General features: G+C 41.9%; 2 protein-coding genes across 5 annotated transcripts in view; one reads left to right on the top strand and one right to left on the bottom strand.

The window, feature by feature from the left end:
• Positions 1-14811, top strand: part of PLCE1 (phospholipase C epsilon 1) — a 283791-nt gene extending 268980 nt beyond the window's left edge. For all 4 annotated transcript variants that reach the window (XM_080913304.1, XM_080913303.1, XM_080913305.1 and 1 more), the window contains 5 exons: positions 1424-1633; positions 9003-9161; positions 11226-11444; positions 11897-12119; positions 13768-14811. In XM_080913304.1, the coding sequence (XP_080769430.1) occupies positions 1424-1633; positions 9003-9161; positions 11226-11444; positions 11897-12085 (777 nt within the window). In that variant the 3' untranslated portion in view covers positions 12086-12119; positions 13768-14811. The remainder of the gene's footprint in view (positions 1-1423; positions 1634-9002; positions 9162-11225; positions 11445-11896; positions 12120-13767) is intronic.
• Positions 14812-19525: 4714 nt separating this feature from the next.
• Positions 19526-24753, bottom strand: part of NOC3L (NOC3 like DNA replication regulator) — a 29099-nt gene continuing 23871 nt past the window's right edge. Inside the window, exons 19-21 of the mRNA XM_080910857.1 lie at positions 24186-24283; positions 20802-20886; positions 19526-20179 (exon numbers count right to left, since the gene is read on the bottom strand). Of these exons, the coding sequence (XP_080766983.1) occupies positions 20051-20179; positions 20802-20886; positions 24186-24283 (312 nt within the window). The 3' untranslated portion in view covers positions 19526-20050. The remainder of the gene's footprint in view (positions 20180-20801; positions 20887-24185; positions 24284-24753) is intronic.

Here is a 24753-nt window from a genome sequence, read left to right as displayed (position 1 = left end):
CTACTGCTTAGGTCTTGGGGAGGTTTTTATTTTTTTTTCCCTTGGTTGCTTTTTATTCAATCAGTCCATAAACTTCAGTGTCCAGTCCCTACTAAGAGTCTGTAAAATCAGGTAAATTTCTCATAGCCACTAATGAAAGCAACACCATATTGTTAAATAAACAAATAGCAAATACACAAATGAGTCCTCAGTGCTAAGAATGAGTAGAATTGAGTCTCTTGGGGAGATGACAGTACTAACAGAACCCCTGGAAACTCCTCATCTTGAATAAGTCTTATAATAGTGGGCATGTGCATGGTCTAAACGGTTTGCCTTGGAATTACTAGCATTCCTAGGAGCAATTACTGTCTACTTTAGACCAACGACTCGGGTTAGAGGGATCAGAGTTGTGAGAATTTTTCTGCTCCGACTATCTTTGCCACCTTAAATTGTGCTTCCCTCCAAGTGAGAGATGTTAACCATGGCCATTGCATCATCGGCAGGAGATGAGTGTTTGCTAATCCAAGCCAGGTGGTAGCATCTGGGTTACATCACACAACCACCTCTCAGAAGAAGAAAACAAAAGATTTCTTCACTCTCCCTGACACTGCAACAGAAATCTACATGATGGGATTGAGAAAGAAAACATCAGTAAGATCCTAAAAGTGGCTAGTATTCACTGGATGGTCACGATGTCTCACACTGTGCATAATGCCTTCATTATAAACCAAAACCATTAGATTATTACTATGTGCATTCCCATTTTATAGATGGAAACACCAGTTCTCCTTCCAATGCTCCAAAGACAGTAAATCTTTACAGTCTCATGCCCGCTAAGCAAGTGCTCTACCACTGATATATCTTCAATCCAAATAAGTCTTTAAAGGACTCTCAGACTTAGGTCCAACTGACTCCAAAACTCTCTCTTAACCACTCCATTTGATTGTGCACAGTCCAGAATCAACAAAGAAAAAAATCCTTTAGGCACAGTGTCAGGAATCTAATGAAAGGAAAATTCCCAGATGAGAACTTAGCCCTGCGAGCCTTCCATGAGAAGATAGTTACTTCCACGGTCAGAAACAGAGATGGTGTTTGCAAACTGCACTGGGTCCTTTGCCTCAGTTCTTCATTGCACGACTTCAAAGAACCAAATCCGTGGAGTGAGAAATCTAAAGTTTTCATTCAATAGGATCTCTCATTCCAGCAGTGGGAAAAATAGTTGTGCTGTCTGGGGATTATGAATAAATTGTGTCATTGCCCAGAGTGGATATATTTTAGACATATAAGAATGATTTAAGTTCTGGAAAGAATTACACAACACCCCTGGGTAGGTTTTGCTTATACGCTGCACAGCAGGCCCATCAGAACACCAGGAAGACAGGCGAGTGCTCCGTTTGTGTCACTCTGCAAGGATGTTATCATGCTGCCTTTGCTCTTTCTTTAGATTCTGGCGCTTGACCGAGACACCAAACTTACTGCCACAGACTCTTTTCTGATGGAAGAGAAGCATTTTATATCCAAGGAAAAGAGCGAATGCAGGAAGCAACCGTTCCAGAGAGCTGTGGGTCCAGAGGAAGACGTAGTGCAGATTTTAAACAGCTGGTTCCCAGAAGAAGGCTATGTAGGCAGGATTGTCTTAAAGCCCCATCAGGACGTAAGTACATCCTAGACAGAGCCTGCTTGGTGGCTGCTCAGTATGTCACCCAGCATCTCACCACTGAACACCTTCTTTGAGTCCTGAATTGTTATTGCAACATGGTTTGGATTAGTCTTCGGGAATAATTGCGTAGAAGTGGTTTGATTTTCCTGCACACATTCAGATGGTTAACTAAAGAAACCCAGTCTAAAAACAACATCCTTGTAAAACAAAGGAACGTAAAGGATTCCTGTGAGCCTCAGCTGTAGGTCCATTGCTGTATTTGCATGTGTGAAGCCATTGTTGTAAGGGTCACCTTGGACTGGCAAGCTCTGTGGAAATGGCCTAGGCAGCCCTTCCCTGTACATGCCTGAAACCTCACACAGAAACAATCGCCGGTATCCAGGCATTATGATCTCACGGCAGTTGACTTGATTGATCACTGAGACAGTGAAGACTGAAGGGCAGATGGTCTGACAGATAAGCTGGACAAAGGATAATTCATGACCACATTTATCCCCCTCCCACTGCCCCAGGACAGAACAGAATAGCACGAAATAAACTTTATTCCACTTAAACAATTGAAAACTTATAAATTATTTATTAGTGGCATTTCCCACTTAATATTTTCAAACCAAAAGGCTCAGATGAGGGAGCTGCCACACTACCTAACACTGGACCTGTTGGCTCTCTTCTTAGCGTCTGATAAGGCTTTGGCTTAGCTAGGGCTAGCCAGCTTTTACAGTCTGTGCAGATTCCCAAATCTGAGAGTCGACAAAATCTGAAGCACACTGGGTCCCAGACTTTTCAGACAGGGAATAATCAACATCTAAAAGGCTCTGAGCTTGTACATTAGCTGCATTATGTCCTTGAAAATATTCTACAGTTTCACACAAACTGAAGATAATCTCTCAGTCTTTTTTTTTAACGACTTTATTTTACAAAACAAAGATAAATGTACAGATTTTAAACATTTTTTGCTTAAAATTATACTTTTTTGTCAATACTGTTTTTTCAGACATTAAAATAATTTTTACATAAAACCATGTGAATATATTTTTTTTAGTCAGTACTTGATTTTTTTCAAGGGCTTGACAGTATGCATTGAAAACCTAATAGTTACAATAAGCGTAAAGTACATGCAAAACAAAACGCAACATGGAAATAGTCAAAGTCTTCTTGTTTGTAAATATATGTATATATTTTTTTTTTGTTTTCTTTATTTCTTGGACTTCATACAGTCTGTGAGTTGTTTCTGGGGGAGTGCAAGCCTCTGGGGTTAGCATCCCACTATCAGTGACTGCATATTATGTCTGTTCTTTTGTGACTGGGTTATCTCACTCAGGATGATATTCTCTAGATGCAGCCATTTTCTTAAGAATTTGGTTAAGTCATTGTTTCTGGTGGCTGAGTAGTATAATCTCTCAGTCTTAATCAGAATTAGTAAACAGTTTTGTATGCCGATACTTCATGGTGTATGAAAGGGAAACAGGCAACAACTCCAAATCCATTAGCTTTTGTTTCAATTGTCTGTGGAGCAGTTTGCCTTGCAGAACAATCTAATGCATGCCCGCTCCTTTACTATCCCTTCTTAATGTGGCATATTAAGCCATTGCTCCAACATATATCATCAAGCCTCATAACAAACCAAGTGATGAACAGTCGAATCAATTCAATTTAATTCAACACATATTTTAATCACCCAATATGTCCTGGGCCACTGGTCGTGTCTCTTTAGTATGTGATTAGTCAGGTATCCCCTGGTAGCATGCTGGGAAGGCGAGCTGGTTTTCCTATCCAGGCCTACTTTCTCCATTCTAGTTAGTCACTGTAAGCATAGCCTTCAAGCCAAACAGGATACTGGCCTCTCTTCTGGGATCCAGAACTGCTACCTTCCTTCTCTACTCTTGCCTCAGACCATCAAAGGCTGTATTTCAAGCAAAGAAACGTTGTCATTTTCCTCGCCTTTCCTTTCAGGTGTGTGAAGAATAAGCTCACAATACTTTATGGGAGAGCATCAGGAGCTCAGGTAGACTTTACACTTGATCTTAGCCAAAAAGCCAAGAAGTGATTCGGATAGACTTTTGAAGCCATCTTTAATAGCTTCCTAAGTTTCTCTAGTTTATAAATGTCTCGCTTCATCACTATCTGTAAAAGGTAGCTAAGTGGCCATGTTAGTAAACAAGTAAACACTTCAAAATGACTTAGAGAGTTGATCTGGCTCAGACCCCCATAACTTTCAATATCCTCATGATGAAATTATTTTGTGCATAAGAAAACTAAGATTCAGAGGCATTAGAATAAGTGATGGGGTCAGAATGGAAAGAACAATCTTGTGGCTCTGATTTGATATCTTTTTGCTATCCTCTGTGGCCAAGGTAGAAACCCTGTTATTAGCTACTGAGAATTATCCACATCCAGGGTGTACTATAGTCAGCAGCAGGGGAAGTTTGGGGGTGGCAGTCAGCGAGAGGGGGCAGTAATGAGGTTCAGATGGGACTTTGTTATGTAGGTAGAAAGACTAAGGAGTTTCTAGCTGCCCATGAGTTGTCTAAGTGTACATGAGAACAGGCAGAAAAACCTCCCAGAAAGGATGCTTAAAACCCGAGGGGAGAGAAGCACTCTGAGGAGAGAGGACATAAATCACAGGCGTCTCCTAGTGAGTAGACTGTTGTAGTTTTACAGTGGTAGGGGAGTTTGTTTGTTTGTTTGGTTGGTTGGTTGGTTAATTTTGTTATGACTGAAGTATATGTTAAAAGACAACAACTCATATTTGGTGACTTTGCTTAGTACTAGAGCAAAGTCATAGTTTGCACAAGGCACACAAGGTGCAGTGTCAGCATCCCTATTCTGAATAACTGACTTCATCAATGATTGAATGCTAGAGGGCACTGTAATCACTGACCAATTTCTATTACAAAGATCTACATTTATTTTATAGGGGAAAGCTAGTAATCTAAATGCTGATTGCCTGTGCAGCATATTAAAAGTTCCCACTGGGCATGGTAATGCATGCTTTTAATCCCAGTAGAGGCAGATAGGTCTCTGTGAGTTCAAAGCCAACCTGATCTACTTAGTGAATTCCAGAACACCCAGGGTTTTTAAGAAAGACCCCATCTCAAAACAAAAAGTTTCCAGTTTCTGCTGGTAACCTGTCCTCTCTTCTCCCTGCCTGTCACTCTTTTCTGATATTCTAGTCAGTGTATTCTCTGATGGCATGCACATCACCTGACCTCTGTAACGCATGCTAGCTAACCTTACTTGTAAAACCTACTATACCCCATTCTGTCCAAATTATCATGAGGCTCATGTTGCATATGTGTACAATATGTAGGAAAATACTTAGTTAAAAAGTATTTCACTGACAGCCATGTTATTATTCTCTGTTCATTACCTATGACAGAAAAGACCTTTAAAAGTAAATAAACTCTTGTGGGGCATGGTGGTGTATCTGTTTAACCCCAGCACTCAGGAGACAGAGTCAGAGGATCGCTGCAAGTTTGAGTTCAGCCTGGTCCACAGAATGAGTCCCAGGACAACCAGAGCTACATAGAGCAGTGTTCTTCAACCTGTGGGTCACACCCTAATAATTAATTTAAAAAATAAGCAGCTTGGTGGGAGGCAGAAGTAGAAGGCTAAGAAGGCCAGCCTCACCTAGGGAGTGATGGCACAAACGTTTAGTCCCAGCAGTGGGAGGCAGAGGCAGGAGGATCTCTGTGATTTCCAAGCCAGCCTGGTCTACAGAGCAAGTTCCAGGATAGCCAGGGCTACCCAGAGAAATCCTGTCTCAAAACCCAAAATGGATAAGAGAGGGAGGCAGCCTCAGACACATAGAAAATTTTAGGTTAGCTTCATCTTTATGAAACTCTGACCCAAAATAAAAAGGGCTGGAGAGAGAAGGCTCAGCAGTTAAAGCACCACTCTTGCTGAGAAGCCAAGTTGGATTCCTAGCATCCATATAAATGCAAGTGCAGTGGAGTCTCTGTGACCCATGGTGGACAGGCTGGGACAAGCACATCCTGGGAGTTATCTGACCAGCCAGCTGTGCTGAATCCTCAGGCTCCGGGCTCAGTGAGAGAGCCTGGCACAAAAAAGGTTGTAGAGAGCAATAGGGGAAGACACCTGATGTGAAACTCTGGCATCCATTCATGGACACATGGGTGTGTACCTAGAGTAACACACACACACACACACACACACACACACACACACACACACACACACGAGCAAAAAAAAAATAAATCAAAATGTTTTGAGTCAGCATCTCACTATGTAACCCTTATTAGCAATGTAGACCAGGCTGGCCTTGAACTCATAGAGCTCCACCTGCCTCTGCACCCTAGTGCTGCGATTAAATCTGTGCACTACCCTACCTAGCAAAATACGTATTCTTGCTGATTTTATGAAACAACGTAGATTTTTTTTCTCTTTGTGTGTGTGTGTGTGTGTGTGTTTACATGTACTTGTATACATGTATGCCTATGCATGAGGAAGCCAAAGAACTACCACAAGTACTGTACAGGAGCAATCTACCCTGATTTCTTGGAGACAGGGTCTCTCACAGGATTTAGACCTCACTAAGTAGGCTGTACTGACAACCCAGCAAAACCCAGGGTCAGTCTGTCTGTGCCTCCCGGTCACACAGGTGACGCCACACATGGCTGCTTTTTCTCTACCTGTGTCCTGGCATATGAGCTCAGGTCCTTGGGCTCTTCAGTAAGCACTTTACTGTTCCTTCAGCCACACGATCCTCTCTTCCTGCTTTGAAGAATGCTAGATCATAAATTCTGTCCTGTGCACTACCCCAACATCACTTCTGGGTTGTTTAAATATATGATGATGAATGTGATGACACAGGCAATTATGTAGCAAGAACTAGAAGTGGGGAGAAAAGCAGGTTGTAGAATGGTGGGGACCAATCATGTTTTACACAATAGAAGTGGGCAGACACTACCTCCACTCCTCCACCTCCATTGTTTGAGTAAGGCTGGAAACTCCAGTCATGTAAGCTGTAAGCTGTGACTTCAGGATTTTTGAAAAGGCTGGGGCAGATCGTCTCCAGTCTTGGTTACAACATGGCACCACCTGGTGGCTATTTCCCATTCTGACATAAGTATCAATGGGAACAACCCTAGGTCCCCATCGATACTTTCAATGGAACCCGTGGAAACTTCCAGGCCATTGACAGCAATCTTTGAATGCTTCTGGTTAATTAGCATTGTCCCAACGGCCTATGTGTGGAGATCGGGTAAAAAGAGTGCTGGGAAGAGAATGTTTTAGGTGAAGTCTTGACACCTGATAGGATCACCCACCACTTCCTTCATCTCTTTTTTCATGTCACTGGCTTGTAGAAGATAACTTTAAGCTACTGTCATTTGAAAACAGGGCCTAGTAAGTGGACAGAAGCCATGTTAAAAAAACAAACAAACAAACAAACAAACAAAGAAAACTACAACTAAATTCACACAGTTCCAAGATTCTGTGTATATCTAGCCACATACTGGGAAAAACACTGATGTATCAATGGCAGGTGTACACAAGGATCCATCACCTAAGAACAGCAAGATTCTGTTTACAGACCTGTTTGCTCATTTGTCTGATTGTGAGAATGAGATGATATAAAAGGGAAAGGTGAGGACAGGAAACGGGTTTTACCATTTTCCCAATTATTAAAAAAATTTTATTTTTTTGGATGCATATGGTTGTTTTGCCTATACATGTATCTGTGTACCAAATGTATGCCCAGTGCCTACAAAAGCCAAAAGACATCATTGTATTTCCTGGAACTGGAGTTACAGTGGCTGTGAGCTATCAAGTGGGTGCCAGGAATCAAACCCAGGTCCTCTATAATAGAGCAGCCAGAGATCTTTAGCTGCTATCTTTCCAGCCCATTTGAAATTTCTAATAAAATAAAAATGAAGGCTGGAGAGATGACTCAGCAGTTAAATGCATACATCGCTCTTGAAGAAGATTCAGTTCCCTTGACCCACATGGTGGCTTATAGCCACCTCTAACTCCAGTGCCAGGGAATCTAACATCCTCTTCTGACCTCCAAAGGTTTCTACACTCATGCGGTGCACATACGCATATGCAGGCACACAATCCTATACATAAATAAATAAACCTTTTAAAATGACGCTACATGTAAGAGAGAGGGAAATTAGGATTTCACTAAAATTTACCCAAATCCAATTACTCAGATAATAATCCTCATATTATTGGGAAGTCAGTCTATCAATATTCACCGAAGAGTGGTTTACCGGCAGCCACTGGTTTAGCCTTTTCCCTGTGGGTTCTTCTCATTCCGCCTAGATAAGTGCTCCATGTTCATATTTAATATGCCTAGAATTTCTCTTTTGTAACTTTAAAATCTATGGGAGAGAGGGGGTGAGGGTTTGGGGGGGTATGTGTGCCATAGCCTGTGAATAGAGGCCAGAGGACACCTCTGTGCAGTGGGCTCTCCTTCCACAATTCCATGTAGCCTACGAATTGAATCCATCCTCATGCTTACAGATCAAGGTCCTTTATCCACTAATCCATCTCATCAGCTCCAATGTCTAATATTCCTTAAATATTAATGGTGTTTGGGGAACGGACTTCTCTTCAATACCGCTGTGTTTGTATTATATTTCAATAATGAGCAAAACTGTCATTTTTTTCTAAAAGTTTGTAGCTGATTTCTTCTCTCAAAATCCACAAAGTAGGCACTTATAAACTGGTTTATTCTAAAACCTGTTGTCTTAGTCAGGGTTTCTACTCCTACACAGACATCATGACCAAGAAGCAAGTTGAAGAGGAAAGGCTTTATTCAGCTTACACTTCCATATTGCTGTTCATCACCAAAGGAAGTCAGGACAGGAACTCAAGGAGGTCAGGAAGCAGGAGCTGATGCAGAGGCCATGGAGGGATGTCACTTACTGGCTTGCTTTCCGTGGCTCAGCTTTCTTTCTTATAGAACCCAGGTCTACCAGCCCAGGGATGGCACCACCCACAAAGGGCTGGGCCCTCCTCCCTTGATCACTAGTTGAGAAAATGACTTACAGCTGGATCTCATGGAGGCATTTCTTCAATGGAGGTCCTTTCTCTGTGAAAACTCCAGCTTGTGTCAAGTTGATACACAAAACCAGCCAGTACAACTATGTATGAGTCAAAAACAGAAATGGAGCCCTTTCTTCCCCTCAGAAACAGGTTCATCTTTTCAACAGTGTATGTACGAAAGATTAACCAATGTATTAACTATAAATTTAGGTGATATTTTCCACATTACCAAGATACAACTCAAATTTTTGCTAGATTTTTTTCTTTTTTTTTTTTTTTTCTTTTTTTTTAGAATTTTTTTCCTGTCTTCTGAATCATCTTACAATTCCTGGTGCATTTTCGCTTGCAGATCCTGGAAGAGAAAAGCATCATCCACGATGACAGAGAGGTGATCTTGAGCTCAGAGGAGGAGAGTTTCTTTGTCCAAGTGCATGATGTCTCCCCAGAGCAACCTCGAACTGTCATCAAGGCCCCACGTGTCAGCACTGCACAGGAAGTGATTCAGCAGGTAAATGCTCCCTTGGGGGCCACTGCCTGCCCTGCAGGCACAGGGCTCTGAGCTCATCCCAGCACCACGAGAATCTCCACTTTCCTCACTCCATGCCTCCTTGATATAAATGATTGGGACAAATCAGATACGTGTGCATTGACAGCTCATTCATGAATGAAGTTCTAGAGTGGAATGGGGGGCAGGGACAGGGGAAACAGTTTCTTAAGGATAGGAAATATTTGTTCACTCCTGTAACAGATCCTTAGCTAGCAATGAGTTTAGATCTCTGCTGATGATGTGTTTAGGAAGTGGTGTTGTCGTAAATAATAAAAATTGAAGCCCTTTGTCCCTCGCTAGGGCTGGCTCCCATGGGGCCGTATGGCACTGCGGGGATCTCTATCTCCGTGGCTCCAGGCGCAGTTCACTTTACTGCCCCTGCTGCTTCTGTCCCGAGTGCATACGACCACCCCAGCATGTTCTATTTCTCCACTGCCCAGCACAAATATGACTCCAAAGCCTGATAGCCTTTCAAGCAGGTTTATATATTAAGTTCTCAAACCACAAACTCTCAACATGATAAGCTTACATCCAAATGACAAAGATACAAACTGCCCTTCTATATGAGATAAAAAGACCTGTAGACTCCCTTAAAAATATTCATATCTACCTAGCGCCAATTAAGTCCACCTGGATCTAGATCCTCTTTCTTCAGCTCCATCTTGATTCCTCCCAGAATCTCCCTTCTGCCTGCTGCCTCCACTTCCTCTCCTCGACCTTTCCCCACCCATCTCTCCCTTGTCCAATCATATAATCACCTTAACATAAATCTACAAAGTGACACTGCAGAAATTGCCCCCAAAACACCCGGGTAAATACTGAATGACCATCTCTGAAGGATGCCACAGACCATAAGCAGGAGGCCAGCTCTTACTGTTGGCCAAGTCCTTTTCTCTCTGCCAAGCTGCTGTTTTGTTTTTAATTTGATTTCAAAGACTGCTTACACATGGCATGTGCATCCATGGAACTCCTGTTTGAAAAGTGATGTCGCACTGTAAACAACACACAGACCCTTGATCACATGGCTGAGGGTTCAAACCCTGCTCTGTCCCTCATTCCCTCAGAGATCTCCAGCAAGATCCCTCGCTCTCAGATCTGTGTCTGAGTTACACTGTGTATTGACAGACTTCTTTTGTGGTTATCAGTGGGCTCCCATTCATTTCTACTGGATAAACCCTCCTCTGTCTGACCTCCCCATCCCATTCCATTTGGCTCTGGCACCACTGTGTGGCAAGTTTCCAGGTGATTTAGTAACCTGGAGATAGTGCAATGGTACCTCCCACACACAGCTGCTGCAACAATATGTGGGGTGCTTCACACAATGCATGGCATGTACTTGAGTGTTATTTGTTATTCCTGTTGGGTGACAATCCGGCTAGTTACTTGCAGTCTCCTTAATTACCTTTGAATTTCAGATTCTCCTTTTGTTCCGCTTTGTCCCCAGAGTACAACACAGAACTGGGTATAACAGGTCGTGACTGTTATAAAATGAATGAATGAACAAATGAAAAATGTTCTTCCACTAAATGAAAGGGAACCACGTGACTTCCAAACTCCTTCAGCACCCTAAGGTGTGATAGAGACAGCTAGTGGAACAGAGAGCTCCTAGGGCAGGATCCCATCTCTCACTGGCTGCCTATCCTTCATGTCTATATGCTGTCGGTTGGTGGGGGTGGGGGAGAGTGAGGTCTGGATCTAGCCTTTGCAGTTATGTCATAGGCTGGACTTGCTCTGGATTCTGCTTGACCTCTGTTAAGTTTAAGCTTCCTCCTCTGGTATCTGCTTAGGCTTTTATAAATGTAAGCTTCTCTACCAAAGCTGAGCCATTTGGAAGGTAAATGAGGTAATCTGAGAATGTGTGTTATAAACCACAGCTACTCAAATGAAAATGAGGCAGGGTGGCCTGGTTTGGGAGATCCTCTCCACCTCTCAAAGTCTGAGCTGTTTCTCCACCTTAAGTTTTCATTCATGATGGATGCAAAGGTGGCAGACAATTAATTCGGCTGACCCTAACTTATCTTTCAGACCTTATGCAAAGCCAAATATTCCTACAGTATCCTGAACAACCCCAATCCATGTGACTATGTGCTTTTGGAAGAGGTGATGAAAGATGCACCCAATAAGAAGTCTTCTACCCCAAAGTCCTCACAGAGGATCCTCTTGGACCAAGAATGTGTGTTTCAAGCCCAAAGCAAGTGGAAGGGTGCAGGGAAGTTCATCCTTAAGCTAAAGGAACAGGTGCAGGTAACATGAAAGTCATATTGCTATCTTTATAAATCACTGATAGTCTGTAATTTATAATTAATGTGGGGGGCTACGGAATCAAGAAAGTCCTATGTCAGCAGTTCTTGGAAAGTAATTATTTTGTTTTCAGAGGGAATGGGGACAAACAACATGCTCTCCTGTGTGGTTAAAAGATCCTGGATCGCCTGGTGATAATGGCACATGCCTTATATCCCAGCACTGGGGAGGCAGAGGCAGATAGACCTCTGAGTTGCCAACCTGATCTACATAGTAAGTTTCAGGACAGATAGGGCTATACAGAGAAACTCTGTCTCAGAAAACTTTGGCCCATCTAGTCAATGTTTTACTCACCAGAGAGAAGAATAAAGGTGTACATACTTTCTTAGTATGACATGGAAAATCAGAGATCTGGGTTTACCGTCCCATCAGGAAGGGTCTTTCTTTCTGCACAGGCATCCAGAGAAGATAAAAAGAGGGGCATCTCCTTTGCAAATGAACTCAAGAAACTCACCAAGTCCACTAAGCAACCCCGAGGACTCACAGCGTCTCCTCAGCTTGTAGCCTCAGAAAGTGTTCAAAGCAAGGAGGAGAAACCCACGAGTGCCTTGGCCTCTAGTGACACAGTGGGTTACCAGCAGTGAGCAAGTACAGCAGATTTGTTCCAGGGATATGAAGGTACTGTAGCATTTGGAAATGGGATACAACTGAAAGTGTTTTGTGACACAGGACAGTGCCTTTTCAAGAGACGTGTCCTCTGAAAATCGGTGGGAATGGTACCTCAAAACAGGACTAGGGTTCTGACCTTATATGTAAGCTTTTAAAATTTTAGACTTCCTGAACTAGAGAGGTGGCTCAGTGGTTAGAGGTGTTTGCTGCCAAGCCTAATGATCTCAACTGAATCTGTAGGGCTCACATGGTAGACGAAGAGAAATGACTCCTACAAGTTGTCTTCTGACCTCTACAAGCATACCATGGCATGTGCACATCCTTGTACACACACACACACACACACACACACACACACACACACACACACACCTTTTAAGACTTTATTTTGTAGATAACTATCCCAATGGCCCCAAAGTATCAGACAGACTTATGTTACCACATATAGGGCTACCTTAATTAATAACATAAATGAACATTCTTCAAAGACTCTACACATTGTTCAGTGTTTATTCCTTTGGACTGCTAGTATAGTCTAATGTGTTTCATTTAGACTCAACAAACACATCTTTTGTTGTCTCTTAAAAAAATTAAAATATGCCAGGCATGGTGGAACATACCTATAATCTCAACATGTAGAAGACCAAGGCAGGAGGATCACAAATTCAAGGTCAGCCTGGGTTACATAATGAGCTCCAGGCCAACTCAGGGATCACAGTGAGACCCCCACATCTAGAAAGAAAAGCAAAGCAAAAGAAAAATAACTTCAGTCTCCATTCTGAAAATGCAGTGTCATTTGCCAACTTCACTGCTGGATACTCAATACAAAGTCAATCTTAGGAGATGGATGCTCTAGAATGTGAAAAAAACGAGCGCGGGAGAACGAAACCTAAGTCTTCACGGTTCCTTTGGTTGGTTTTTGAGGCTGTGTTGCCCAGGCTGGTTGTGGTGGTCAAAACGAGAGTGGCCTCTGTGGCGCATGTACTTGAATGCTTGGTCCCTAGTTGGTAAAACTGTCTTGGGAAGGATTGGGAGGCCTTGTTGGGGTACAGTGATTTAAATGCTTGCCTTTGGACCCCACTTCCTTTGGCAAGTAATCTATTTATAATGACTGAACTGACTTCACACCTTTGCTAAACATTGGTGCTTTTCTTTAAAAATAGCCATCAGTGTGACCATGCCCACTTACAGCCTCCTTTATCATGGTATTTCCAAGAATGAACACATTTTTTAAGACGTTCTCTCTGTAGGTTCTCACAGTACAATGTTTCAGTCTTTCTGACTGCTATAGGATTTATTTTTTTCTAGTTTCAATAATCGTAACCTAAGAATTTCCATAGAAGCAAATGTTCTCCTCACTCCTACCTGAAGTGGTAACAGTTGGGGAATTTCTCCTTTTTCTAAAGTTGAAGAATATTTATTTGATGTAATACAAAGGGTGTTTGTTGTTGTTACTCCTAAAGAATTTGTTGTCCCAGGACAGAAATAACAGTGTCCTACCTCCTAAGGACATCACTGTGTTAGGAAGTAAGTCCTTCCTAAGCTAGCCACCAGAGCTCTGGGGTTCTGTAGATGAATGACTTGGAACCTGGCTGGGCTGTAGATATCCCTGCTTCTTCATGTTCAGAGCACTAATTAGCCTATGTGGATGTTACAGGGGAAGATCCTTGATGAGAAGCTATCAAGAATCACATTTAAACTGGAAACTGATGATTTCTGAACTCCAGCCCTCTTCACACCTGATGAGAGGTTCATGCGGAGGACAAGCCAAACTGGCACAGGGCTGCCAACCGACTTCCTGAGGCGTGAAGCAGGGACACCCAGGGCACTGCCCGGGGCATTCTGGGTGGAAAAGCCACCCCTCAAGCTTGAGGCAACAAGTCTCACCTGTAAAGGGGCAGCTGGTAAACACTTTAGGGTTGGGGCCACATGGCTTCCATTGCATTGAGTCAGCTCAGCTACTGGATGGCAAATGCAGCTGCCGGTAACAGGTACAAGAATGAACATGACTGAACAATAAAACTTTATTTATGGACACTTAAATTGGAAACTCATATAACTTTCACATGTCACACATCTTTCAAGTGTTTCAACCACTTAAAATTGTAAAATCTTTCTTCGTTTAAGGGTCAGACAAAAACCCACGAACTTGGCTCAAGGACCAGCTTGCTGGCACCAACTTGGGAGAACTGGGAGCCAAAGGCATAGAGGTTAGAAAACCTCCCAAACTGGCCATGGGTTTAATGGGAAGTGGAAGTCTGGAGGCACTGGAAATGTAAACATATCCTGTAAGATTTGTTAACAATTATTCAAATTAGTTCCTATTTTGTGTACCCAGGTGCACTCTCCAGGCTGCCTTTCCCCACATAGAAATGTTTTTCCGAAAGGTACGATTCACTCGTCTACGGACTGTTCCATTTTCAGTTCTCACAAAGTGAACTTAGAATGATGTACAATTTAGTGTCTATTGAGTTGTGATGTCTTCATAAGAATCCTAAATCATTTTTAAAAAGCAGAAGTAGAAGGAACTGATGTTTAAGGTAAATTTATTTATTTTACAATGTTTATACGGACACTGTACTTGTGTATTTATTAGACATAGCTTTCTCAATATTGCTATGGGTGACAAGCATTAGCAGTTCAATCTATTTCAAGACATCCTAAAAATAAATCATATGAGCATGAGAAGTGGGTAGATATTCAGTGCTATGGTGTCATCTTCATCTCTGATTTACCGTGGAGCCATGGATCCAAGTCTTCCCCCGCCGTATGATCTGAGTTATTTTAAAACCACACTTCATAAACAATCATCTAAGTACAATGGATTCTTCTCATTCTTGGGAATTAGCAAACTGAGGCTTATCAGACTAAGATACGAGCTCCTACAGAGCCAAGCCTATTTAGTTCCCCTTTCTACTGGCATTGTTCCATTTGAAGATATTTTTCTTCAAGTTAGAAAACACACTAAAAATCCTGACTTTTGCTTTTGAGACTTTCCTTTACCAATTATAGAATGGATAAAACCACTCTTTTCTTTTTGGCCCATTGTAAAAAGAGAGGTGTCAAAAACACACCACACAGCTTTCATGTCAGTGGAAGACCTGCTTCCCTGTCATTCTCGCCAAGAGAACTCAAGACTGTTCTCATTTGGGCAACTGCTCCGCAGTGCCGGTTCTCTTCTGTGTCAAATGCTAGGTCTGTAACAAGTGCATGGTGATGCTTCAGTTTTAAAACATGTGCTGGAGACATTTTATCGCATTTCTGTAAATTAAAGAGGCCAAACAATCTGGATTACCTTGGGTTGAAAATGAAATTACTGGTCTAACCAGTCAGAGCCAAACAAACCCGCAGGTAGTAAGATACAGAGCCAGGCTGGTTTACCCCACCCCACCCTCGTGGTCCTTACAATAGATGGAAATTTGATACAGAACAGATCTGAAACTGACCCCATATTCAAATACTGATTAAAAGAAGAAAACCGATTCCATAAAATTATCTATCCTGTCTCCATGTGTGCCCCAAGTCATATAACATACACATACACACATAATAAATAAAATAAAAGATTTTAAAGTATTAATAGTTCATTACAGAACTGTGCCACTTAATAATGAGGACATTTTAAGAAATGTTCTGGTAGAGAATTTCATTGTTTTATGAATGTCAGAATACACCTACACAAGCTAAGATGGCTACTGGAGGTTTGTATTAGCTTTATTATAATACTGTGAGATCATGATTCTGTTCCATAGCACCCCATAGCAGTCCATCAATGTGCAGAGCACCACTGTAAGGCACGTGACTGCATTACAGCTCCTTAGCACACACTGGTGTTTCCCAGAAACACTGTTTTGACTGAGAGCTTATCTGAATCATGGGCCACACTGGTCTATCAAATGGAAGAATCTCGTTCATAGTAAATTAGAATGGCCACTACAATTATGCCCACCACCATTTTATACTTTTTAGAATACAAAAAATCTGGATAACAAAATCTTAATCAGTAAAACTGGTATAAAAAGAACTTAAATATGCAAGCTGGTATTACTGTAATATCTTTTAAAAGGTATGAATGTGGGGGTCCCTAAGAAGGCTTATGGCCTGCAGAAAAATGATCCCTGAGAGGTAAGAATATCTGGCTCAACACAACTTAGCTGGGCTTACTCAAAATTCCATTTATTTTACCCATACTTAAGCACAGCACAATTTCAGAAAAAAAGTTTCCAGGTGATGAATTCAATCCTGTGTGTACAACAGTTAAGACATGTTTACACCGAAACTCTTTACAAAGTACATACGGCCCCTTTCATAAAGATGGGTTATTGACTTAGAAATAAGGTTTCTAAACAGCCTATGGGTGTCAAGATTGGTTTGGCCCTAAGATAACACAACTCAGGCTGTTGTGAGGTACAAGTGACATCTCCCATGAAGATGAATTTTACTGACTGAGAAGCAATGCACAAGAGCTAGGGAGGGAGAGTCTGGGGGAACCCTGCAGACAGCAAAAGGTTTCCAGGTTTAGCAGGGCAGTGGTGGAGCACGCCTTTAATCCCAGCATTGGGAGGCAGAGGCAGGTGAGTTCGAGGGCTACACAGAGAAACCCTGTCTCAAAAAACCAAAACCTAAAACAAAATATTACCAGGTTGGAAACAACATCCATTCCCAGAATTCCAGGGAGAAAACAGGTAAACTTCTCCTTCCCCTTGAAGAGACAAGCCTGGGTGTTTAACTTTCCTGGTTTCCCTGTCGCCTCTCTGTGTGCACAAGGACCTTCTAGGTATGAACCCAGATCAAAGTAGGCAGCTCAACTAGTACACGAAAATTACCTGGCAATAAAGGATTGAAGAATCCAGCATGACTACTCAGGAGGAAGGTGAAGACATCCTCTTTTTCTCGGTCACCTGTCCTCTGTCACAACTGACTAACTGACAGGATTAGAATACTAAGGAGTGTCTGGGGATGGGGTAGCTGGGATATACCGTGGGCAGTAAGGACACTATCCGGTGAAAATGCCTGTCTGAGGTAAGGCCTCTTCACACGTCATCCACAGCACAAGCAGTTTAGAGTCTCCAGATGATCAAAATGGAATCTGGACTCAAAACTGTTTTCATAATGGCTTTCCCGTCTCAGTGGTTCTGAAGGTACAATGCTGGCCAAGTTTCTCTTTAAAACGTATCTCCCCTTCCTGTTCCCTCCCAGTCTCTCTGCAGACACCCAGGACTTGGTTCTGAAAGGAATAAGGCTTAGCTTCGTTGCAATAAAATAGAATTCACTCTAAAACACATTTCAAGCTCCACAGACAACTACACTCTCCTGCCAATAAAGAACATGGTTTTTGGAGATCTTTTTTTTAATCGTATATTTGGCAGTGTAAGCAGCAGCCCCGGGTACGAGATCACAGATGCCACTTTTAACCCCTTTACGGCTGCTTCTCTCACCAAAGTACCAGGGCCAGAGAAGGCGAAGGCACTGGTCCCACGTGATCAGACAGCAACATCTTAGACAAAGTCTGGCCCTTCCTCACCTGTCCCATACCCCTTGGTTAAGCTACATGATCTCTTCCTAAAAGCAGCCACAAACTAGAGACTTCTGACACAAGTCATTACTATACTTGCCACCTCTTTGACTGAACACATGCTGTGCATATTTCAGATGACAGCCTCTGATCTTGGAAATAAGTCACTCTGACACTGAACTGGGTAACGCTTCCTTCTTAAATAGTGTGAAGTTCCTTACTTGGCATCGAAAAATCACGAAGCACTGAAGCTGTTTTACTCCTACTGTCGCACCTTGTTTTTAAGTGCCTTGTGTGATGCTGAGCACATAGTAGGTGCTCAAGATCTGTCTTTAAAAAATTAAAGGGGGCTGGAGAGATGGCTCAGTGATTAAGAGCACTGACTGCTCTTCCAGAGGTCCTGAGTTCAAATCCCAGCAACCACATGGTGGCTCACAACCATCTGTAATGGGATCCGATGCCCCCTTATGGTGTGTCTGAAGACAGCTACAGTGCACTCAGATAAATAATATAAACAACTACTAAAAAAATAAAAAGGCTGTAGCTTAGCATAACCCTCAAGAGGTGTGTATGTGTGTGTGTATATGCATGCTTGTGATTATTAATGACTATAATATTTACTCCACAAAGAAAACATTAACATAGGGCTATATGAAAAAGTTAATTTACATATACAGTTTGTCACACTCACATACATTATTGGAATGCTAACTGTATAGATTTATGATTCAGCTGAGGCAAGAAACTGAAAAGTGTAATACAGTTATGAAATACCCAGTCAGTTTTCACCTATTTACAACTGTTGCTGACAAAGTGGACTATGAATGCATCCATGTTAGAAAATAATTGACTTTTGATTATTTTGACCTTGATTACAATCTTCTGATTGTATATACCAAGTATTTCTAACATTCCCAAAATTTTTTTATTCAAATGGTATGATTTGAGGGCGCATTTGTATGAACCATTTGCTTTCTCATCATCAATAATCAAACCTTAACTGAGTAGAGTAAGAGGCAGAGTTAAGAGCCTCTCTGTGAGTTTAAGGCCAGCCTGGTCTACACAGAGAGCTCCAGGACAGCTAGGACTACATAGGGAGACCCTGCTTTAAAACAGAAAACAATAAAAGAGATAAACAAACAAACAAAAAAAACTGACTTTCAGAACTCACACATAAGAATACACTCAAGTTCAAATCCAGCTGCTAACTGTTCCCCGCAGTGCTCTCTCCTCTGGTAACTATCTGCCTCTTCTCTGTCCGCATACCACATATCCAACTTAGTTAGGAAAAGAAGTAGAGGGTGACTTTAAACTAGTAGCTGGTCACTATCCATGACTCTTCCAGATGGTGAAGGGATTTTCTGCTTTCATACTTTCATGAGGAAAGAGCTCTAAGCCCCAGAATGACTGGCTTCTGTAGCACTGAATTAAGTCTGTTTATCTGAACTGTTTCTCACCCAAATAAAAAACAAACAAAACCTCACAAGACTAAGAAGTAAAAAAATGGAAGCTACTTTATTCAATTATTAATAGCAGAAAATACTTATGTACACATTTTATAAGTCATCTCTATAATATGACAATAGCTATTATATAAAATAGTTCTTTATAACATTACAAATATATACAGTTTTAATCTGTAGGAATTTAAAAGAAAAACACTTTCCTGATTGGTTAGGAACTGATCTATGGCACTATAGAACTCTTGGACCTTTTATCTTACTGAGCAACCCCCCCCACCCCCTCTGCCCCCTCACTTCCCCCCCACCCCCTCACTCCCCACCCTCCACCAGGCAGACACACAGTTAAGGTGCCAGGGTGGGTGGGTACCCAGGGGGAGACCTCCCCTGTCTCAGAAATAAAGGGCAGGGGGGAGGGGAGACGCCATCTTGGGGGGGACTAGAAGAAAGGCAGGCTGCAATGGGGATGTAAGGTAGGTAAATAAATTTGAAAAATCAAATTAAATCACATAAATAAAATAAAATAAAAACCAAGAAGATTAAAAAAATTACAAAATCTATTTTATTTGCTTTCATCTATTGCTGCAATAACAATATTTATTAAGTTAGAGAGAATTTAATAAGTGTCTTGTTGATTTAACATACACTGGAGTCACCTGAGAAGAAGAAATCTCAGCTGAAGAACTGCCTCCATTAGACTATGGCATGTCTGTAATAAGGCATTTATAGAATTCGTGACTGACAGGCAGTGCGATTCCTGGACAAGTTGGTGAGGGCTGTATAAAAAAGCTGAGCAAGGCATGAAAAGCAAGCCAATGAGCACTGTCTTCTGTGGCCTGGCTTCAGTTCCCATATAATCACTCTTAGGAGACCTTCCTTGTACAAAGAGAAACAGGTCCTCACATATCTGTATGTGTCTCTGTATATGCACATACAAGCATATGGCAGTCCACAGACTCTTGCTACTACCGTGATGATGTTTTCAAACACTTGGTGAAATCCAGTGGTTTCTCAGTTGCAGCTTCATTACAGTATCTTTTGATTAGTTGATTTAAATCTTCATTCAAAAATGAGTCTCCTTGTAAAAATTTGTCCTGAAAAAGGTTAAAATTGATAGATAAACCACTCACGTTGTAAGTAATAACCAAGCAGAGCAAAGCCAAAGACATTAACAGTGAACACCAACCAATGGAACAGACTTTGTGGGGCTGGATGCAGTGATGACACATGCTTTTAAACACTCATAAGGTACAGCCAGGTGGATTTGAGTTCAAGGCCAGCCTGGTCTACACCGTGAGTTCTAGACTAGCTAGAGCTCATAGTGAAACTCTCTCAAAACAAACAAAAATAAACAAACAAAAGAAATAAAGCAAAGAGAGATCAGGTCTTTGGCCTAGCCTAGCCTTAATTAAAGTATCACCAACCATGTCTTTAAAACTCTAGCCCCATAACTCTAACCCAATCTCAACTCCTAGAGCCTGCTCTTTGTGGTCAACATCTATAGTCCCAATTGATGAGAGGCTAAGGCAAGTTAGTAAGTTCAAACTCAGCCTGGACTACAAAGCAATACCTCATCTCAAAAAAAAAAAAAAAAAAAAAAAAAAAAGAAAGAAAGAAAGAAAAAAAGAAAAGAAAACTGGCAAAGTAGAGCTGAATTGCTAACAGACACATTGATTTAGTGTTTACTTCCTCTATGTAAAAAACAGTATCCCATACCTTCTTTTTGGAGCTTGAAGATTCAACAGGTGGGTTGAATGTCATTGCTGCCATGCTGTAACTCTCAAAAAGTTCAACTGCAGATCTACAATAAAAAAATATAAGATATGCAGAGATGCTTTCATGATTTGTGTAACTTTAAGAACATTCAACCAACCTAATCATTTTAAAAAAACAAGCTACAACTGGACAGTGGGGACGCGCAGTTATAGTCCCAGAACTAGGGAGGCAGAGGCAGACAGACCCAGGAGTTTGAGGCCAGCCTGATCCATAGGATGAGTTCCAGAACAACCAGGGCTATAGAGAGACCCTGTATCCAAAAGCAAAACAAGCAACAACAAAAACCCCTGAACAACTTAGCCAGGCTCGGTAGTCATGCCTTCAATCCTAGTAACTGAGATGATTTCTGTATACGAAGCAGCTCCAGGGTAGCTAGAGGTACTTAGAGTGACCTTGTTCCTCTGTAGTACAATTAATTATCTTACTAAAGCTATTTCAGAAAAACCTAGTTCCCATTCAGAAATGCAGATCTACAGCCCAGGAAGAGTGCTAAGCATCTGTTGACCAGCTTGTCTGACTGAATCCCAACTTGACCAGTGACATTAATGACAAGATAATAAATCTGTCAATGGAACCAGGAGTGATGGATGGAGTTGTCATTCCTGAACATTAAACACTACTAAACCCTTCAGCTATTAGCTCGGATGAAAAACATAAACAGCACATTCATGACATGAAAGAAAATATATCAATACCCAAACCATGTCAGTAAATCTTTTCTGATTTTTTATGGCAAGGTTTTTCTTTGTAGCCCTGGCTGTCCTGTAACTCACTTTGTAGAGATGAAGCTGACCTCCAATTCAGAAATCCACCTGCCTCTGGCTCCCGAGTGCTGAGATTAAAGGTTTGCACTACCACCACTTGGCCCCCAGTAAGTAAATCTTACTCATCTGGGATTGCTACTAAGCCCACACTACTCTAAGGATAGAGATAAGGACTGTGCTCAACACCCCAGGCTTCATTCCCCGAGAGAAGAAAGCATTCTCTACAGGCCAAGTCTTAGAGACAAACCTAGGACTCATCTTCCTCCAGAAAAGGAAGACAAGCACAGGAGAGGCAAAAATCTGATTATTAATAAAAATATGCCAGAATGGTTACTAAAATCAATGACAAAAGACCACACTTTTCCATCTTTGCTACACATAGTGAAAGCCTATCTTTAAAACAAAACAAAACAAAATCAAATAAACAAGTCAATGATAAGCTGGATGGTGGTATGCACACCTTTAACCCCAGCACTTGGGAGGCAGGGGCAGGAGGAGCTCCAACTTACAGGCTGCCCTGGTCTACAGAGTGAGTTTCAGTAAAGCCAGGGCTACATAGAGACACCTTGTTTGGAAAAACAAAACCAACCCAACCTGACGCAGCGGGACATGAGACTCATGAACAGTGTCTGCCCAGCACATGCCAGGTCTTTGCTTGTGCTCCTTGCAATGCAGACAGAAATAAAAAGGAACGAGGCTAGAGGGAGACATGGGAAACAGTTGGAAAAACAAAAACAAAAAAACAGCCACTGTATTTAGTATGACCAAACGTTACCTTTATCTGCCACAAAGGGTTTAATAGAAAGAGCAGAGCTGAGCCTTATTTGGAGGGAATAACTCTCTTGGTGATTTAAAAATACAAAATAGGAATTGGAGAGCTGGCTCTGTGGTTAAGAGCACTTGTTGCTCTTACAGAGACTCAGGTTCAGTTTCTAGCACCCACAAGGTGGCTCACAACCATCTGTAACTCCAATTTCAGGGAGCCTGATGCTCTCTTCTGACCACAAAAGCACACAGCATGCACATGGTGCAAAGACACATACGTAAGCAAAACATCCATCCACATAATTAAATCTAAAAAAAAATCTACCAAACGAAATAACTAAATCTAGTATTTCAAGACAAGCAGGAAGTCAATTCTAAGTGAAGTTTTCTAATCTTGAAAGGTAACAATTAGTCAGACATAGACAGAGCACACCTGTAATCCCAGTGTTTGGGAAGAGAAGGAAAGGGATCAAGAATATAAGATTGTTACACATAAATCCTTCTTTCTGTGCTTAAGTTTGTGGCCATCCTAGACTACATGGATATGAGGCCAGAGAGCTGTGGGACCATGGGAACAGACCTGCAGCAAGACTGGGGTCAAGACATGTCCAAACCCCAGAAATTGGCAGTAGTAGGATTGTTTGGCCCCTGCCCCGGGCCTGTGTGTCCCTGTGCACGTAGCCCTGGCCCACCTTTGCTCCACTGAAGGAGGTCACATAGCCCAGTAGCCAGGTTAAAACTTCTTTCCCCTTAAAAGGTCATGTCCAGCAGCACCTGGAATTCTTCCTTATGCTAATGTGGCATCCCCAGCACCCTGGCCCTGGCCAATGATGTACACGCACCCTAAATGCTTACACACACGAGGGTTTAAATAGCCTTTGTTCCTCCCAATTAAATGAATTGCCTCACTGAAGCATGTCCCCCAAGAGCCTGAACTAGTGTGAGGTCTCCTCAACACACCACCACCACCACCACAGTTCAGCCCTGTGCCCCTACTCAAGACCCACTGGTTGTGATGGAGGGCTGATCACTCTGGTATGAATGGAGAAGCAGAGCCTGAAGGAAACATGGGACCTCGTCTAAAACAAACAAACATACAAATTTCTTCCATTTTTGCTTATTCTCTAAAGACAGTATGAAATCAGTCTAACCTACAATTCATCTATAATATCTAAATTAAAGAAATCTATGGGCTTAAAAAAAATGAAAAGAAAAAAACAAAACAAAACAAAACAAACCTGGGGTTGGGTTCAGTTTAGCTCAGTTGCTAAAGTGCTTATCATGCAAGCTTAAGAAACCAAGTTCAAGCCTAGCCACCATGTGTTTGGGGGGAGGGAGGGAGCCAGGCATAGCATTGTTATTTTTAATTACACTGGGTTCACTGGCCAGCAAGTCTAGATTCTGTATCATAAATAAAGTGGATGACTTCTGAAGAACACACAATTTGACCTCTAGTCTCCCCAAGCTCTTATACACATAGGCACCTGTACACACATGTGCACCCACACAAACACACCCACACAAAAAATAAAAGGGTAAGGCCCAGGTTCAGAGTCTTTCAGTCTTAGAATAAGTTGGTGCTTTGGGTTTGATTCCAAGCACACTCGTGCACACTCGAGTGCATACATATATACATACATACACACACACAATAAACCCTAAATGGTGACAGGTGACACACATCATTAGTAACAGTGTTCAGGGGCAGAATCAAGAGAACCTCTGAGTTGCAGGGCAGCCTGGTCCACATAGTGAGTCTCAAAAAGAAGAAACACAATGCACTGGCAAACGCTACCTGCGGCTGAACTCAGGCTTGAGGGCCTCAGAGCCTTCAGATGGTGCCCCAGCAAGTAGATGTACTGCAAATCTTCGCACAATGGGATGGTAATGTCTCTGAAGAGGAAAAGAAACATTATTCACAGGTCAATACTTTAAAAACACAAGCCACAGCTTTTTTGTTTTTTAATTCAACTTAAAAAAAAATAACAAAGGCTGGAGAGATGGCTCAGTGGTTAAGAGCACTGACTGCTTTTCCAGAGGTCCTGAGTTCAATTCCCAGCAACCACATGGTGGCTCACAACCATCTGTAATAGGATCTTGGCACCCTCTTCTGGCACATAGGCATATACTCAGGCAGAATGCTGATAAATAAATCTTAAATAAATAAAGAGCAAAAACATGAATACACATCATTTCAAGCACATATATAAAGAGTATCATTACCTTTGGACCAGAAAATCTGCCTTGAGAGTGTCTCTTTGAAATGATAGTGAAGCTTTCACCCACACTACCTCAACACATGGCGGCCTAAACAAACATGCTCATGTCAAAGAGGAACTCTGACAAGGGCCCTACTCCTGAGC

Source organism: Micromys minutus (genome assembly GCF_963924665.1).
Source record: "Micromys minutus genome assembly, chromosome: 2".
NCBI classification, from domain to species: Eukaryota; Metazoa; Chordata; class Mammalia; order Rodentia; family Muridae; genus Micromys; species Micromys minutus.
Note: the sequence above shows the minus strand (reverse complement) of the source record. Positions and strands in the feature narration are given on the sequence as shown.